Source organism: Marmota monax, unplaced genomic scaffold, assembly GCF_021218885.2.
Source record: "Marmota monax isolate L192 unplaced genomic scaffold, Marmota_monax_Labrador192_F-V1.1 WCK01_AAM20220418_F8-fsc00024, whole genome shotgun sequence".
Taxonomy (NCBI): domain Eukaryota; kingdom Metazoa; phylum Chordata; class Mammalia; order Rodentia; family Sciuridae; genus Marmota; species Marmota monax.
Window position 1 is genome coordinate 10,328,010 of NW_026695224.1, and position 16,538 is coordinate 10,344,547.

The 16,538-nt window shown below is 60.7% G+C and overlaps 1 protein-coding gene across 13 annotated transcripts in view; it reads left to right on the forward strand.

The window, feature by feature from the left end:
• Nucleotides 1–1,290: 1,290 nt before the first annotated feature.
• Nucleotides 1,291–16,538, forward strand: part of Slc12a3 (solute carrier family 12 member 3) — a 32,045-nt gene continuing 16,797 nt past the window's right edge. For 4 of the 13 annotated variants that reach the window (XR_009225881.1, XM_058575804.1, XM_058575807.1 and 1 more), the window contains exons 1-16: nucleotides 1,292–1,617; nucleotides 2,508–2,654; nucleotides 3,909–3,984; nucleotides 4,689–4,784; nucleotides 5,046–5,185; nucleotides 5,495–5,605; nucleotides 6,788–6,899; nucleotides 7,098–7,228; nucleotides 10,454–10,538; nucleotides 11,670–11,908; nucleotides 12,053–12,160; nucleotides 12,503–12,626; nucleotides 14,152–14,253; nucleotides 14,986–15,141; nucleotides 15,659–15,758; nucleotides 16,103–16,214. Coding sequence is in view for 12 of the 13 variants with exons in the window: in XM_058575804.1 (XP_058431787.1) it covers nucleotides 1,336–1,617; nucleotides 2,508–2,654; nucleotides 3,909–3,984; nucleotides 4,689–4,784; nucleotides 5,046–5,185; nucleotides 5,495–5,605; nucleotides 6,788–6,899; nucleotides 7,098–7,228; nucleotides 10,454–10,538; nucleotides 11,670–11,908; nucleotides 12,053–12,160; nucleotides 12,503–12,626; nucleotides 14,152–14,253; nucleotides 14,986–15,141; nucleotides 15,659–15,758; nucleotides 16,103–16,214 (2,121 nt within the window). In the remaining variant the exon portion in view is untranslated. Of the gene's footprint in view, nucleotides 1,618–2,507; nucleotides 2,655–3,908; nucleotides 3,985–4,688; nucleotides 4,785–5,045; nucleotides 5,186–5,494; nucleotides 5,606–6,787; nucleotides 6,900–7,097; nucleotides 7,229–10,453; nucleotides 10,539–11,669; nucleotides 11,909–12,052; nucleotides 12,161–12,502; nucleotides 12,627–14,151; nucleotides 14,254–14,985; nucleotides 15,142–15,658; nucleotides 15,759–16,102; nucleotides 16,215–16,538 lie in introns of all 13 variants that reach the window. The other 9 variants (XM_058575813.1, XM_058575812.1, XM_046434334.2 and 6 more) reach the window with 6 other exon arrangements.

Consider the following 16,538-nt stretch of genomic DNA (forward strand, 5'->3'; position numbering starts at 1 on the left):
TCCGCCCATGAGGATGGTCAGTAAGGGTTTGTTGGAGAGGTGAAAAAAGATCAACGGTTTTCTTGGGAGCAGTGAGCCCCCCCACTTCAGAAGCAGGCAGAGACAGGTCGAGATCAGGGCCCCCACCAGGGAGGGCTCTAGGGTCAGGTCTGTGAGCAGAAGGAGGGAAGTAGCACCAGGCAGAGGAGAAGCGGGCTGCGGTGTAGACGCCATGCCTCAGCCGACCTGAGGGGAGCTGGGTGTCCTGGAGGGAACCAGGGCAGGGAGCCAGACCTTTCTGCCCCACATCCGTCAGCCACTGGATGCCCTCCTCTTGGAGGAAACGTAGCCACTGGGGAGGGGAAGCAGTGGGGTGGACCGTCCTGCAGCAGCTGGAGAAATAAGTCCTTCATTTCTGGGGACACACCAAGCCTCCACTCATCTCATCTCTTAAAACCCTGATCCACCTCTTTCAAACCCCTGCAGCTCAAATTCAACCACTGTCCCCCCGCGGCGGCGGGCCTCAGGTGTCCCTGGTGACCAGGGCTTGCTTCTGTTGTCAATGTGCATCTAAGGTGTGGCCTCAGGGGACCGGCAAAACTGGACCCAGGCCTGGCGCACCTCCCCCCTGGGGAGCGGGAGCTTGTGTGGAGGCTTTGGGGAGGCAAGTGCTGGCTCTCCGGCTCCCACCTGTGCCCTGCAGGCAGCACCCAGGGAAGTGTGCCTCTGTGGTTGATGCTGACCAGCCCCAAGCCCTCAGGGCGCATGTGTCTACTGGTGGCTGCAGGTTGTGGGGCTGCTTGCACATAATGATTTCTAGATGCTAAGCCGTCTGTGGAAGGACAAAGACGTGGCGGATGACATTTGGAGCAGGGAAGCTTCCGTCTCACATTCATCTTAAATGTTCCAACTCATGTATTAAGGATACTAAATAAATCAAAATAAATACCACGTCCCACAACGAGAGGTTTGTGAGCCTGCTTGGTAGGATTCTCAGACCCCCAGGCCATCTCTAGGTCCCCCCAGGGTCCTCTTTGGTGGTTGCTTGCTCCTTCCTGGGTCCTGGCTGAGGATCTCAGTGCCCCCAGACTCCAAAGAGCTGCCCCAAGACTCAGTGGGTGTCTCTGGGTCGCCCCGTCCTGCTGGTCTGGGGCGGGGCCCTGTGTCCATGGTGGAATGGTGGCCGGGGCGGCAGTGGGCACGTGCTCCACCTCCCACCCTGTCTGGGGACCCTGCTGGCCAGCCGAGGGCGGTTTGAGCCAACCTCCCCGCCCTCCCCCTGCCACGGCCCAGCCTATAAAGCCACCCTGTTTGTCCTTGCCGACCCTGGACCCCTCCCTGAGACCCAGAGCCACAATGGCCCAACTGCCCACCACGGAGACGTCCGGGGACCCTGCTCTGTGCAGAGGACGCTTCACCATCAGCACACTTCTGGGGGGCGATGAGCCCCTGCCACCAGCAGCCTATGACACTAGCCACCCCAGCCACCTGACCCATGGCAGTACTTTCCACATGCGCACCTTCGGCTACAACACCATGGATGCGGTCCCTGCCTATGAGCACTATGCTGACAGTGCCCTGCCCGGGCAGCCCCGGAAGGTCCGGCCCACACTGGCCGACCTGCACTCCTTCCTCAAGGTAAGGGCTGTCTCTCAGAAGATGAGCCACTTCCCTGCTGTGTGACCTTGACCCAGTTACCTAACATCTCTGAGCCTCAGTTCTGTCACCTGTGCTGTGGGGAAGGATAAGTGTCTTCCTCAAAGTCAGAGAGGTCCAAAAGAAATAGTGGGAGAGAGGCGGGTGGTGAAGCTCCGGGTGCATATTCTAATTCATCTTGTCTAGTCACTGGCCACCGAAAGAAGGGCAGGCTGCCTAGGGAGGAAATGGGCTTCCAGTCCCTGGAGGCACTCAGAGGGAGGTTGTGCAGCCTGGGAGGTGGGACAGGGAAGGGTGGAGGGCTGGGAGCTGGGCTGTCCATCCCTGTGGGGTGTCCTTTTTCCCATCTGACAATTGGGCAGAATCACTCTGGTTCTGGGCTGAGACTTGCTCAACTTGCCGGATGCCTTCTGTCCCCAGAGCAAACCTCCATCCTGGCCCCCGGGGTGGAGGCCCCATTGTCCCATGCAGGGCCTCTGAGGGGGGCTGGGAAGAAAAGCCCAGAGAAGAGCTGCCAGAGGGGGCACAAGCTGGGGGACCTACCACACCCGGGCAGGGGCCGGGCTGCCCGGGCACCGTGTGCACCCTGGACAAGCAGTTTTACCTCCCTGGGGTGACAGTAGCCCAGCCCACCCCTAGGCTGTGTGCAGCCTGCTCTGCCCCAAGGCCACTGCTCCCCAGCGGAGAGGAGGTGCCACTGTCAGGCGCGTCCAGGGCTTCCAGGGCTGGTGGCTCCTCTCTGTTTGGAGCTTTGTAAAATCCGGGGAGCAGCTCTGTGTGCAGTGAGGCCGTGCTGGGGGCTGCTGGCCTGTGACACGTGGCGTGGTGGTGCAGCACCCTGCCCGCCTGACCTGTGGGCTCTGGGCTCCCAGCAGGAGGGCAGCCACCTGCATGCCCTGGCCTTCGACAGCCGGCCCAGCCATGAGATGACGGACGGGCTGGTGGAGGACGAGGCTGGCACCAAGAGTGACAAGAGCCCCGGGGAGCCCGTGCGCTTCGGCTGGGTCAAGGGCGTGATGGTGAGTGGGGTGAGGCTGAGGGCGGAGCTCTGGGCCTCACATGTGAGTGGCAGCAGACCCAGGGCCCAGCCTGGAGCTCAGTTTCCCTATCAGGACAGTGACCTCAGTTTTTCTCTGGGTTTTCCTCCCCCATTTCTGTCCCAGGTCCTGAGACCCAGATCTATACTTGGCCACAGTAGTCGTGTGGCCTTGGGCAAGTTACTTAACCACTGTGCCTCAGTTTCCTCATCTGTGAAATGAGCCTTAAATGAGAATGTGATCAATGCCTGTGGGAGTTAGTAGGAAAAAAACTGTGTCCCCAACCGCCACCAGATGGCAGCACATACACAGGCCACAATCGTGGGTTTTGTGTTATGATTTTTTCCCACTCCCCTTCCTGAGGAGGAAGGAAAGGTTGCTGTAGTTTACAGCACAAGTCAATCTGCAGATGCAAAATAACCACGTTGACTCTGCCTTGGGGGACACTATGGGCTCTGCAGAGGGGACCACACGGGGTCCACAGGAGAAAGTTCTGGCCTGGCTCTGGGGGCGGCAGGCCAGGTTCTCCTCTTAACTCTGCCCACTGTCACCTGCTGTGACTCTCTTTCGCCATCTAAACCCCAAGCCCTCCTCCGACCCCAGAGAGGCGTTCAGAGCCTGGGTCTCCCTCCTGAGCTGGGTCGGCCAGAGCCTGGTGTGGTCCTCTTTAGCATCTCAGAGCAGACCAAGGACCTGGGAAATCTCCCCAGTTGTGCAAACCGCATGCCTCTACCTGCCCTGCAACCTGGTGGACCGAAGACGTACCAGGCGCTCCCACCTGGAACTTGGGCCTCCACGGGGGCCTCTGGCTGGGCTTTAAATTTCGAAGCGGAGGTCACTGCAGCAGGAGCTTTGATTTCTGTTGTGAGCGGGAAGCAATTCAAGCCTGCATTTGCTGGCTTGCCTGGAACGTCAATCCTGGGCCAAGAGCTGGCCACTGGGGCCAAGGCTGGGCTGGCGGGCACACGCTCCTGGGCTGGGGATAGGCGGGCGGCAATCACGCTGTAGCCCAGTTCAGGCCCTGATGGGCAGGGGACAGGGGTGGGCAAGAGGAAGGTGGATGTCCCCTCCTGCCCCTCTGCCCCACTGAATTTGCTGAGTGGGAAAAGCACAGGAGGGACGCAGGTGTCCTGCAGCCAGCAGCCCAGGGCCATGCCATGACCGGAGACAGGGATCCGTGTGTTGGGCCTTGGGGTATCAGCTCCCCGAGGTCCTCTGACCTCACTCTCCTCTCAGATCCGCTGCATGCTCAACATCTGGGGTGTGATCCTCTACCTGCGGCTCCCCTGGATTACAGCGCAGGCGGGCATTGGTGAGTGCCCCTCAGGGAAAAGGACCCTGAGGGAGTCCTGGTCCTCCACCTCCCAGGCCCCTTGGGAGCAGGCTTGAACTTGTGCTGCAGAGACCACAGGCCAGGCATGCTCCTCCTTGGCACAGCCTTGGACCCCTTCAGGGACCAAAGTGGGGATGGCATGGCACAGACTCAACAGACCTGCAGCCAGCCGTCCCAGGGCTCACCCTGCCCGGCCTCAGGGAGTCACTTAACCTCTCTGAGCCAATTTCTACAGCACAGCACGCAGATCCAGGGTTGCCTTTGGAAGACAGAGGTTCGGAAGCTAGTTCTGTGTGATCTTGGGCAAGTTTCTTAACCTCTCCGAGCCTTGGTCTCCTTATTAGTAAAATGGAGCTGATTGTAGTACCTGCTGCAGAGCCACTGCGGGGTTTATAGGGTGCAGGAAGAGCAGCCTAGGATTTGGCACCCAGAGGTGCTCATCAAGTGGTATCGATCACTTCCTTAAAGTGCCTTCCCTTACCTACGTAGCACTCCCTCCCTGTGGATCCTGAGCTCCCTGACTAGTCAGAATATGCCCGGAAGTAGAGACCCATTCTTCAGATGACAAAACCAAGACTCAGGAGGGAAGTGACTTGGGTGGCACTGAGTAGTAGGTGGATTCAGGTCCCCCCAGAGCTCCTCGCCTGGGAACCCCAATGAGCTCTGGGGCTCCCTCCCCACAGTGCTGACCTGGGTCATCATCCTGCTCTCCGTCATGGTGACCTCCATCACAGGCCTCTCCATCTCGGCCATCTCCACCAACGGCAAGGTCAAGTCAGGTGGGTCCCGGGCTCCTCTTCTCGAAGGCTGCCCCAGTCCCCACCCTGGGAATGGACTCTGAACTGCTCCCCACCCATGGGATGCCCCAGGCTGCTCCTGAGGTTCCAGGTGGGGGCTCCAGGAGGGATGGCCTCGGTTACTCCTGCCCTGGAAGCCCCATGTCACCTCTCCTCAGCCTCTGCCTGCCCTAAGCACACCCCACCCCACCCCCCGGCTGACTCTTCTGGTCTCCTGGCTCCTGGCTCGGCCCTCCCTGCCAGGTGGCACCTACTTCCTCATCTCCCGGAGTCTGGGCCCGGAGCTGGGGGGCTCCATCGGCCTCATCTTCGCCTTCGCCAACGCTGTGGGTGTGGCCATGCACACGGTGGGCTTCGCAGAGACCGTGCGGGACCTGCTCCAGGTGAGGTGGCGCTGGACCCACAACTCTGCCTGGGTCCTTCCTCCCCCCCACCCAGTCTCTCCCTTCAGGGACCACAGCCATGGTCTGTGACGATGATGATCTCATCAAACAAAGACCATCCCCACAAGTGCCCTCTTGAGCCGTGTGCTGCCTTGGGGGCCACGTTGTCCAGGCCCATGCAGAGCCACATGGGGGGACTGTAGGCCGGAAGGAGCTTGTATGGGATTTTGCTATCAGAGGGCACCCCACACAAAGGGGAGGGTCTAGAGCAGTGGGGTGTTCAGAGGGCAGCCTGCGTCCCCTCCCCAGGAGCACGGCACACCCATCGTGGACCCCATCAACGATATCCGCATCATCGGCGTGGCCACCGTCACGGTGCTGCTGGCCATCTCCCTGGCTGGCATGGAATGGGAGTCCAAGGTGAGGAAGGCCCGGGGGAGAGGGGCAGGGAGAGAGGCCGGTCAGCCCTGGTTCTGCCCCTTCTTATCTGTATTAGCTGGGCTCCAAGTTCTGCTGCTATGACAAAGAGGCCCAAGTTAGCAGTGCTTCCAACAAGAGGGACTTTGATTCTCTCATGCGACAGTCCTGGTGGACGTGGTCCAAGGCCAGCATGGAGGCTTCCACGGGGGTAGTTGGACCCCCAGACTCCTCCCCTCTTGTGGCCTCTGCATCCCTAGGGTGTGGCTCTCCTGGTCCACGGTGGCTGCCCTCACACTGCCCACAGTCCAGGCAGAGGGAGAGGGAAGAAGGGCGAGATGAAAGGGAGGAGCCCCTTCCCTTCCTTGATGGCTCAAGCTGAGAGCTGCCCCTGTTGCTCTGGAGTGGCCAGAACCTGGCCTCAGGCCACGTGCAGCTGCAAAACAGACTCATTTGAGTCTCGTGTCCAGCCATGAGTCAGAGGCTCAGTATATGAAATAAGGAAGTGTTGGGTCACAGCCTGGGACTCGGCCAGAAGGGGCCCACGGGCAAGGCAGGACCCGGCCCTGGGCCTCCTGTCTGTGGCCCTCTGATCCTGGCTCTGCTGGTCTCCTTTCTCCAAGCACTAACTTATTCCCAGATCAGGCTCACTCATCCTCCTCCTTTATGTGTCTGCTCAAAAGTCTTCTTGAGCCTGGTGCAGTGGTGCACGCCTGTAATCCCAGGACTCGGGAGGCTGAGGCAGGAGGATCACAAGTTCAATCAAAGTCAGCCTCAGCAACTTTGCAAGGCACTTAGCAACTCAGTGAGATTCTGTCTTAAAATAAAATGTAGAAAAGGCTGGGGATGTGGCTCAGGGGTGAAGCATCCTGGGTTCAATCCCTGGCACCAAAAAGAAAAAAGTCTTCTCCTTGGCGTCACCTCCCCAGGCCACTTTGCTCAAGTAGCCCCAACTCAGTCCCATCACACCCCTGTTCCTGCTCTAAATTCATCCCACCCATCAGCCAAGACAAGAGGCCGGGGCCACCTTGCCCGCCGCTGTATCCCAGCTCCTCCAACAGAGCTACTGCGGAATGGCCGTGAATGGCCGGGAGTGTCTGCCGGGGCGAGGGCTGGGCGCATCCCCCCGTGGGGCCCCCGGAAGATGCGGGACTGCAGTCTCACCTCGAGGTCCTTCTCCCCCAGGCCCAGGTGTTGTTCTTCCTTGTCATTATGGTGTCCTTTGCCAACTACTTGGTGGGGACCCTGATACCCCCATCAGAGGACAAGGCCTCCAAGGGCTTCTTCAGTTACCGGGGTACGTGAAGTTTGGGGTTCCTGGCCATGGCTCTGGGGACGGGGACAGTTTGTCCACGGACCTGGCCCACTGTGGGGCACCAGGAGGACGGGCTCCCTTTCGCCCACAGCTAGAAGCTGCTGGGGAGTCGACGGCCTGCCTGGCTGGTCCTGGACAGCCACGCGGTCCAGGCGGCCCTGACTCAGGGTTGTGTTCCAGGGGACATTTTTGTTCAGAACTTGGTGCCCGACTGGAGGGGCATTGATGGCAGCTTCTTCGGAATGTTCTCCATCTTCTTCCCCTCGGCCACCGGGATCCTGGCAGGAGCCAACATCTCTGGGGACCTCAAGGTGAGCAGAACACCTGTCCCTCCTGCACCCCGCCACTGCAGGGGGCTGTGAGGACAGTCTTGCTCCCTGTCCCAGCAGGATCTGCTGCCCGAGCGTGGAGGTTGGCATGAGCCGGGGCAGAGAAGGGGCTCAGAGCTTCAATCGGTGCGGCCCAGTTCTACTTGGTCCAATCCAAACCAGTTCCCTTCTATTCTATTCTGGGCTGTTGTTGATACCACCTGGGCTTGAGACCTGTGCAACACCCCAGTATGTGCTGGTCCCCCGCTAGTTCCTGGGTCTCTGGGCCTTAGGGAAGACCCGCCCAGCAGCGACATTCTGAAACTCAGTCTTGAACGTGCACACCTGTGCTGGGCTGACCTCCCGGGATCTCTGCAGCTCCTTGGCCCAGTGATCCAGGCTCCAGGCACCTGTCCAGGCTTGTCCCCAAACTCTGTCACTGTCCCTGTGACCCTTGCTCTGCCCCAGGATCTGCTGCCCTCAGCCCCACTGCCCACGTGGTTTTGACTGTGCTGGACTCGCCACCTGGGGATCCCTGGCCTGTTTCTTGACCTCCCAAGTGTCTGTTTGTCTTTCAAACAACGTCTCTGGCCGTTCTCCCAGGGGTCGTGGGTCTCCTAGAGTAACGACGTCCACCCATCCGTGTGTCCCTGTTCCCAGCTTTCAGTCAGTCGCAAGCCTGTTTGTTGATTGAATCGTGGTGAAAGGTGGTGTGGGAGGAGAAGTTCGAAGCCGTACCATGGGGAGGACAGAGGACGTCAGCAGAGACCCCCAGGAAACCTTCTGGGTGGAGCAGGGGCTGGGGCTGGGCTTTCAAAGCGCCGGGCGCTGTGGTGGGGCGGGGAGCTTTGCCGGCAGGAAGATCCAAGGAGATGGTGTGCAAGAGCGGGTGACCGGCGCCCTCCCTGCAGTCTCCAGCCCCCAAAGGCGTTCTTGAGTGGATTAAGACACTCCTCAGGTCGGCCAGGCTCTAACTGGCTATGCCCCGGGCGTGTACCCTGGGGCTGGATGTGGGAGCGCTTGTCAGCCCTCTCCTTCCCCTGGACAGCAGCCAGCCCAGGCCTGGTCAGCCTGCCCTGAGCTCCCTGCAGAGGTCCCGCCTGTGCTCAGATAAAGCAGTTCATCTAGCTGCTTTGTCGGTTACTAAGTGGCCCAGAGTGCAGGCATGAGGGCCGGGCCGCTGCCTCTGAGTGGGTAAGGGGTCACCTTTGCGCTGTCCCAAGTGTTGCCAAGCCTTAAAAGGGCCACTGGCTCCTGGTTCTGCTCATTCAGCAGCAGAGGTCCCATTTATGGCCTCTCTGTGGACTTTGGGCAAGTGTCCCTACATCTCCCAGATGTACAGGGGGCAGGGCAGGGTGACAGCGCCTGGCCCCAGGAGGACGTGCTAAGAGCTAGCTGCAAACATTGTCACTTCCTGATGCCACAGACAAGCAAGCCCTCCTCATGCAGCGGCTGGCCCAGGCCACACTGACCGCACGGACACTGGAGTGCCAGTCTGTAGAGCAGAGCCCACAATTCAATCACAATCATTTTGTCCCTCGACAGACATTTTTGTGCTGTTCCAAGACCTGTCCATGTGTGGGATGCTGCCTCCGCTTCTAAGAACCCCCACTTAGGGTTCTTGCTGGGGCAGGTGGTTTTTTTTGTTTCATAGATGGGGAAACTGGGGCTCAGAGACATGAAGGGGCTTCTCCCAGGTCACACAGCTAGGACGGGACGGGCTGGGACGTGGACCCACCTGTGCCTGACTTGTGAGCCACCCCTGAGATCTCAGACCGAGACATGGGGGTGGTGGGGGGTGAGAATACAAGTGTCTCCTCTCACAGTTCAGGAGTCTGGAAATTGAAAATCAAGGTCCTGACAGGGCCACGTTCTGTGTGAAGGCCCCGGGGAACTTCCTGTCCTCATCCTAGCTCCGGTGGCCCCTGACAGTGGCGTTCCCTGACTTCCTCGCTCTGCATCGTTTTGATTATGTGACCGTCTCTCCTCTGTGTCTTCTCCTCCTCTTACGATGACTCCGTTACTGCACCCGAGGCCACTGTAACCCAGCCTGACCTCACCTCAGCTAATCACACCTGCAAAGGGCTTGTTCCCAACAAGGCCATGGTCCGAGGCTCCTGGTGGATGTGAATTTGGTGGCGTGGGAGGCTGGCCTGGCCTTGAGGGCCAGGACTCCATGTGCATGACCCAGTCAAGCCATCCAGACATTGGGACGGGCTGGCAGGACCAGGGCTGCAGAGCCCCCAGGTCAGAGACCCCAGCAGTGACCAGACCTGGAGGCCCTGAGACGCCAGCCTCCCTCTGGGCCTCCCTCCCCTTGGCTCCGGCCTGCCACACCCTTCCTCCTCAATTTGACTTATCTCTACTCTCTGTTTCCACCTGTTGACAGGCAAACTGGGGAGGTCCCAAGTAGGCAGACCTGACACCCGCCCCGCTCTGTGTCTGGAGCACGGAGCTGGTTTTGAAGTCACTGTAACAGTCATAGCCTCTTGAGCTCTGGATCAGTGGGCAGATCCCATGGCTGTGGACCCCAGTGTCAGGGTCAGGATGGAGCCACCAGAGGCTCTGTGACTGGGTCCCCTCACAACCCTGCCCTCAGTTCCCCAGGAGCCAGGTGCAGGGGCGCAGGCCACTTCTCAGGAAATTAGGTTTGAGAAAGTGCCTGGGAGGGGGACCGCGCAGGGGAATCCGTCCCCACTGTTAGGAAGCGTAAGTCTGGGGCTTGTCCTCACTCCTGTTTACTGTCGTGGAACAGGACAAATCAGTCACACAGGATGTCACATATGGTGGCAGCTGGTGGAGCTGGGCCGGGTCAGGAGCTTGCTGTGGGTCCACTCATTTTCCCATGTGTGGTCGCGCCATTGCCAGGCCACTGACAGACGAGGCCAGGCGTGGAACAGCAGCCACGGCCCAGCCGGTCACCTGGAGTCCACCCCAGGCGGGCTCACCCAGGGCCCTGCCGTCCTGGTCCCTCCTCCTGTATAGCCAGGGTCCTCCAAGCCCAGGTGTGGGGCTGTGGGATCTTTTGTCCCACCCTGGGCTCCCTGTACCTTAGATGTGGCCTTGTCCCCTGATCATGGTCACGTCCCTCCTGTGTGAGTCCTCAATCACAGGTGTCTCTCTGTGCTGGCAGGGGGCTCTGAGGGGCCAAGGTCAGGGGTTGACCTTGACAGGATGCAGGGCCTGGAGGAGGCCCCGGGGCTGCCTGACGCACCCTTCCTGCTGCAGGACCCTGCTGTGGCCATCCCCAAGGGCACGCTCATGGCCATTTTCTGGACCACCGTCTCCTACCTGGCCATCTCAGCCACCATCGGTGAGTAGCCGGCTAGCTGCTTGGGGCAGGGAGGACCCTGGTGCCACCCTGCAGAGTTGGTGAAGCCCAGACACTGGAGGGGGCCCCAGGGTGGGGTCTGACCCTAACAGGAAGACATGGAAACCCAAGGAAGTGGGTCCTTGAGTCCTACCTCTCGGGCATCCGTCACCTTGGCAGTGACCAGAGCAACTTCACAGCGACTGGGGCCAGTGACTTCTGGTCCTGTCAACGTTAAGGTTCTGGACTTGCGAGGGTGAAGACCCTGCAGGACCAGTCGTGCTCTGAGCCTTGGGTGGCGCTGGTGGGGATGATGCTAGTAAGTGACTTGCCACTGCCCAGCCCTTTGCTTGGCTCACCACACTTCATCTGGTCCCAAAGGAGAAAATGAGGGGCTCAGAGAGGTGGAGGGACCTGCCCAAGGTCACACAGCCTCTGAGCAGTGGAGCCAAGCTTTGAATCCAGGCCAGGGCAATACCTGACTTGAGCTGAAGCCCTCACAGCTACCCTCATTCCCAGGGACCACCTGTGAGGCAGGTGTCCACAGACGGCCAGGGGATTTGGCTTAGTTTATGACCACCCAGGGCTTGAGATCCAGGTCTGTGCTTTCAAGAGGACGTTGGGCAGAAGCTCTCTGTGCCTCTCAGCACCGCTCTCTCAGGGTGGTTGTGAGGGGCTGAGTGCAGTGTCCGGCATGTGGCGGTTCACCTAGGCCTTGGCTGTTCTGCACGCCCCCTCCTCCCCCTCCCCCTCCTCCTGATCCTCCTCTCCCTCCCCCTCCTCCAGCTCCTTCGCCCCCTGCTCCCCCTCCCCCTCCCTCATCTCCTTCATCTCCCCCCTCCTCCTCCCCATCTCCCCCTGCTCCCCTCCTCCCCCTCCGCCCTCATCTACCCCTGCTCCCCCCTCCTCCCCCTCCCCCTCCCTCATCTCCTCCTGCTCCCCCATCCTCCTCTGTCTCCCCTCCTCCTCCTCTCTCCCCCTCCCCTCCCCATCTCCCCCTGCTCCCCCCTCCTCCCCTCCTCCCCCCTCCTCCCCTCCTCCCCCATCTACCCCTCCCCCTCCTCCCCCCTCCCCTCCCCATCTCCCCCTGCTCCCCCCTCCTCATGTGATAAAGGGAGAGCTGACCGCCCACAGCTTCTCATCCCTGCAGCTGTGGCCAGCATGCTGGGGGCAGGCGAGTTGGGAAGGGAGACTGCCCCACACCCTACCTCCTCTCAGGCTCCTGTGTGGTGCGTGACGCCTCCGGGGACCTGAACGACACGGTGACCCCTGGCTCGGGTGCCTGTGAGGGGCTGGCCTGCGGCTACGGCTGGAACTTCACCCAGTGCGCCCAGCAGCACAGCTGCCACTACGGCCTCATCAACTACTATCAGGTACCCGCTCTGGCTCTGGGGACCCGCTGCTGGGACAGGCCAGGTGGACGGGGGACGAGCGGCCTCCTGCGCTCCCTGAGAGGGCACCGGGAGCCCCAGGTGGGGTGGCAGCCATGGCCCCAGCTCAGGCCCTCATCCCTGCAGACCATGAGCATGGTGTCGGGCTTCGCGCCCCTGATCACCGCCGGCATCTTCGGGGCCACCCTGTCCTCTGCCCTGGCCTGCCTGGTCTCTGCTGCCAAGGTCTTCCAGGTGAGGCTGCAGAAAGGGGCCAAGGTAGGACAGACCAGGCTGGAAGGCCCAGGAGGAAGGGGCCCCAGGTGATTGCTGGGGGGACCCTGAGGCTCCCCTGTGCTTCCCACCGGCCCGCTGCCCGTGGGCCCGCTGTCCGACCCTCTCGGATTGGCCCTGGTCCTATCTCCTTGGTGAGGGGAGGGCTCGCCCATTTAGCAGAACTAGAAATGGGGACCCAGGTTGAGGAGGTGCCCTCTGATACTACAGAGGGGACCAAGCAGGAGCTAGAGCCCAGAGGGCCCTGGGAGGACAGGGGGCACGTGGCAGCCAGGGAGTGGCCACGGTGTCCGGTGCCCGCAGTGCCTGTGTGAGGATCAGCTCTACCCACTGATCGGCTTCTTTGGCAAAGGCTACGGCAAGAACAAGGAGCCCGTGCGCGGCTACCTGCTGGCCTATGCCATCGCAGTGGCCTTCATCATCATTGGTAAGAGGTTGCCTCCCCTTCCCAGCCCGGCTCCTCTCCCTGCTTCTCCCCCAGCCAGGCCTGGACAGTGAGCACCCAGAGAGGGTCGCTTTCTTTGCTGCTGGGCGTCCAACCTGGGGCACGCCACACCTCTGAGCCGACCTCTGCACCTGGAGAATGGCCCCCGAGTGGGCTAGCCCTTCCTGGAAGGAGCCCCCCTCCTCCAGACAGTGAGATGGCCCTCACTCCTGTGTCCTGGCAGCTGGGATCCCCTCCCCCTGAATTCCCAGGCTTAAATGAACCCCCAGGCTGCCTTTGGAGCCAGGCCACTCTGACGGGTCCCTGACTGGAGCTGATACAAATGGCCTGGTAGTTGTCTTTGTGGGTTACGAGCTAGCAAAGCCACTTTCTTGACCTTTGGGTTTCACGGTGGGAAACACCCTGGTACATGTCAGGTAGATCCACTTTCTGCCCTGGCTTTGCCATGTGGCGGCTGTGGGACCTTGGACACATGACTTCACTTCTCTGGGCCTTGATTTCCTCATCTGCAGATTGGGAGCAAGATTGTGTAACAGGTGTGCCACAGGTGGGCAGGAAGAGACCTCGAGTATGCACAGCACACACACACACACACTCATATGCACACTCACACACTCACACACACACGTGCACACACCCAGTACTTCCTGATAACTCAGCTAAGGAAGCACCAGGAGAGAAGTGGCCACACCCAGCATGGACAGTGGCCATGCAGGGATGTCCATTGCTCCCTATGTTGCAGCTGTGGCACCTTCCTGCCACAGCCAGACCCCTGCCTCCCAGCCTGGCCTCACCCATTACCAACCGGAGACCTGCCCTGACAGTCTGGTCACTGCTACCAAAGGGAAGCTTTCCAGATGCTCACCCCTGGATCCTGGTGGCAGGTCGCACCCAGGGGGTGGAGGAGGCTAGACAGGGCTGCCAAGGCACGAACCCACCCCTGTTGCCTGCTCACCCCCGCCCCTGGCTCGGAGCCATGCCTCTGCTCTGGGGGTCCTGGCTTGGCTAAACTGTGGACCGTGATCTCAGGTGCTCTGGGGCCGAGGTCTCGCAGGGATTAGATGGGATCTTGGGCAGAAGGACCAACACATAAGAGGTGCTTGCCTTGTTTGGGGGATCCCCAGAGAGGCCCTGAGATAAAGCTTCATGTGCACAGGTTTATCTGGGGACAGTGGGGGCCAGTGACAGGGAAGGGGTGACAGTTCTCAGGGGTCCTGGGTGTATTCCTTACTGTAATTTGTGGTCAAAAATGTCCCAGCCACTGCCCCTGGTCATCCCGTAGCCTGACGGGTGCATTCCCACGCTGCCCTTGTCTGCTTAAAAGTTGACAGCTTTCAGCTTAGAAGACTCCATCCCTTGGAGCTTCACAAGAGGAAGGACCCATTTCACAGCTGAGAAGGTTGAGACTGACTGAGGCTAGCGGCCTGCCTGGGGTCCCATTTCTGAGGGAGGGTGCGGTGGCAGGTGGGTTGCCTGACAGATCTTCCTTTCTCCCCGGTCCCTGAAGCCGAGCTCAACACCATTGCGCCCATCATTTCCAACTTCTTCCTGTGCTCTTACGCCCTCATCAACTTCAGCTGCTTCCACGCCTCCATCACCAACTCACCGGGTGAGCAAACCCTGCACCCTGCACCCAGAGGCGCCCGAGGGCTGGGGGTGGAGGTGGGCTGGCAGGCGGGCAGCCCCAGGACCCTCTTCAGGTGGAATGGTAGAGAGAGAGCTTCCTCTACCAGCACCAGCAAGGAACCTCATCCCCAGAGAGGGAAGGGAGAACTTCCCGAAGTCAGACAAGGTCGTCACATACAGTGCTGTAGGTTGCGCACTGCACAGCTCTGGTTACACCGCTCATATCCTGGCCATGAGATGTCATGGATTTATTTGTTTGTGATGAAAAACTGCTGGCAGATGGCAGTAAAAAGACTCGAGGAAGCCCACTTAGCCCCAAATTGCCACCTTTTACATCACCCACAAGTGCATGGTGCCCTGGGGCAGCTCTCACTAGCAATGGCTCTGGCCTGGAGGGAGGGGGTGTCAGGCAGAACCATGCCTCCCCCTCCCTCTGGCCTCGGGAGCCTGGGGAGCTGGCACCCTTGCTGATGTCGATGTCCTGTGGCCGGAGTTGGTCAGAGTAGGATGCCTCCTCCCCGGTGGGCAGGCGTGCGGTTCTCCCCAGAGCCTCCAGGCCCAGCCAGGAAGAAAGGCCGGTGGGGCCCGTTGAGTCCCTGGCTTGCAGGCACAGTCTGGGACCCAGGCCTTGGGCACCCGGACGACTGCTGCCCAGTGCTGCCCTGGAGGAGGCTCCTTCGTGCAGGGCAGGCTGGTGACCCCAGCCCCCGCCCAGGGTGGAGACCCTCGTTCCAATACTACAGCAAGTGGACGGCGCTGTTCGGGGCAGTGGTCTCCGTGGTCATCATGTTCCTGCTCACCTGGTGGGCAGCCCTCATCGCCATCGGCGTGGTCCTCTTCCTCCTGCTCTACGTCATCTACAAAAAGCCAGGTGAGTGGGCACAGGCCATCTGCGCTCAACCCTGCCCAGGGCTGGGGCTTCCAGGTCCCCAGCCCTCAGCCTTCCCCGCGGGGCCAGGTGCCCTCTGCCCTCCAGGAGCCCAGATCTCTACATTAGAGACCCAGGACCAGGGATCTCTAGCACAAAGGACCCTGAGTGGACTTGTAGGGCCTCCCACCTAGGCCTGAGGGGTGGCTAAGGGGTGACTGTTGAAAGGACAGGTGGACCAAGCCTGGACTTGGCAGGTGTGTCCACATGCAAGCAGCGATCTGGGGTGACAGGGATCCAGGAAATACAGCTCCAAGAGAGAAGTCTGCGCTTGCTCCTGGGCTTTCAGGGTCATGAGGTCTCTCAGGGCAGGAGTCCGTCTCCATACCTTGATGCATGGTGGGCCGCCAGCCCTGCACTCATTAGGCACCTAGCAGCCCCGCTGACCTGCCCTCCTGCCACAAATTGGTTTCCCCAGGGATTTTCTAATCTCGTTGTCACCCCACATTCCCTCCCTCAGAGGTCAACTGGGGCTCCTCGGTGCAGGCGGGCTCCTACAACCTGGCCCTCAGCTACTCCGTGGGCCTCAACGAGGTGGAAGACCACATCAAGAACTACCGGTGAGCAGAGGTTCTGGGACCCACGGGGAGCTGGAGCCAGGGTCGCTTTGTTCTGTCCACCTCCATGGGCAGCTGGTCTGGGCAGGGCAAAGGAAGAGCACTGGGTGGGGTGTTTGGTGACCTGAGCAATAATGACAATGTAGATGTAGTCCGATGGCCTTCAAAAAATCTGGACGCGACCTTGACCCAGAGTCAAGAAGAAGAGTTGGGAAGTGTGAAGGGTCTTGCCTGAGGCCACACTGGGGTTCAGGGTGACCTAGGAGGTGGCAGAGCTCCTGGGGCACCTGCCACCAGCGTCCCTGTGTGTGCCCTCCTGAGCTCCTGCCCTTCCTGCTCCTCCTCAGCCCCCAGTGCTTGGTGCTCACCGGTCCCCCCAACTTCCGCCCGGCCCTGGTGGACTTTGTGGGCACCTTTACCCAGAACCTGAGCCTAATGATCTGTGGCCACGTGCTCATCGTGAGTGTCCCCTGTCATGAGTGCCCTTGCGCTGCTGGGGGAGCCGCCTGGCTGGGGTGTCCATGCAGGGGGCAGGGGCAGAGGGGCGAGGGGCAAGCAGAACCTGGCTGGGCGGCCCCTCTCTCGGGCTCCTCCCCGCCCGCCTCTCCTCTCCTTCTCCCTCTCCTTGACTGGTTCCTTCCCCCAGCTCTGTAAAGGAGAATGGGCCTCCCCAGATGCTCCTGAGGCTGTGGGCCAGAGGGGGACCATGGGCCAGGAGGGGGACTGGATCCCAGGGCAGAGGGGGACCGTGGGCCAGGAGAGGGACCGTGAGCCAGGAGGGGG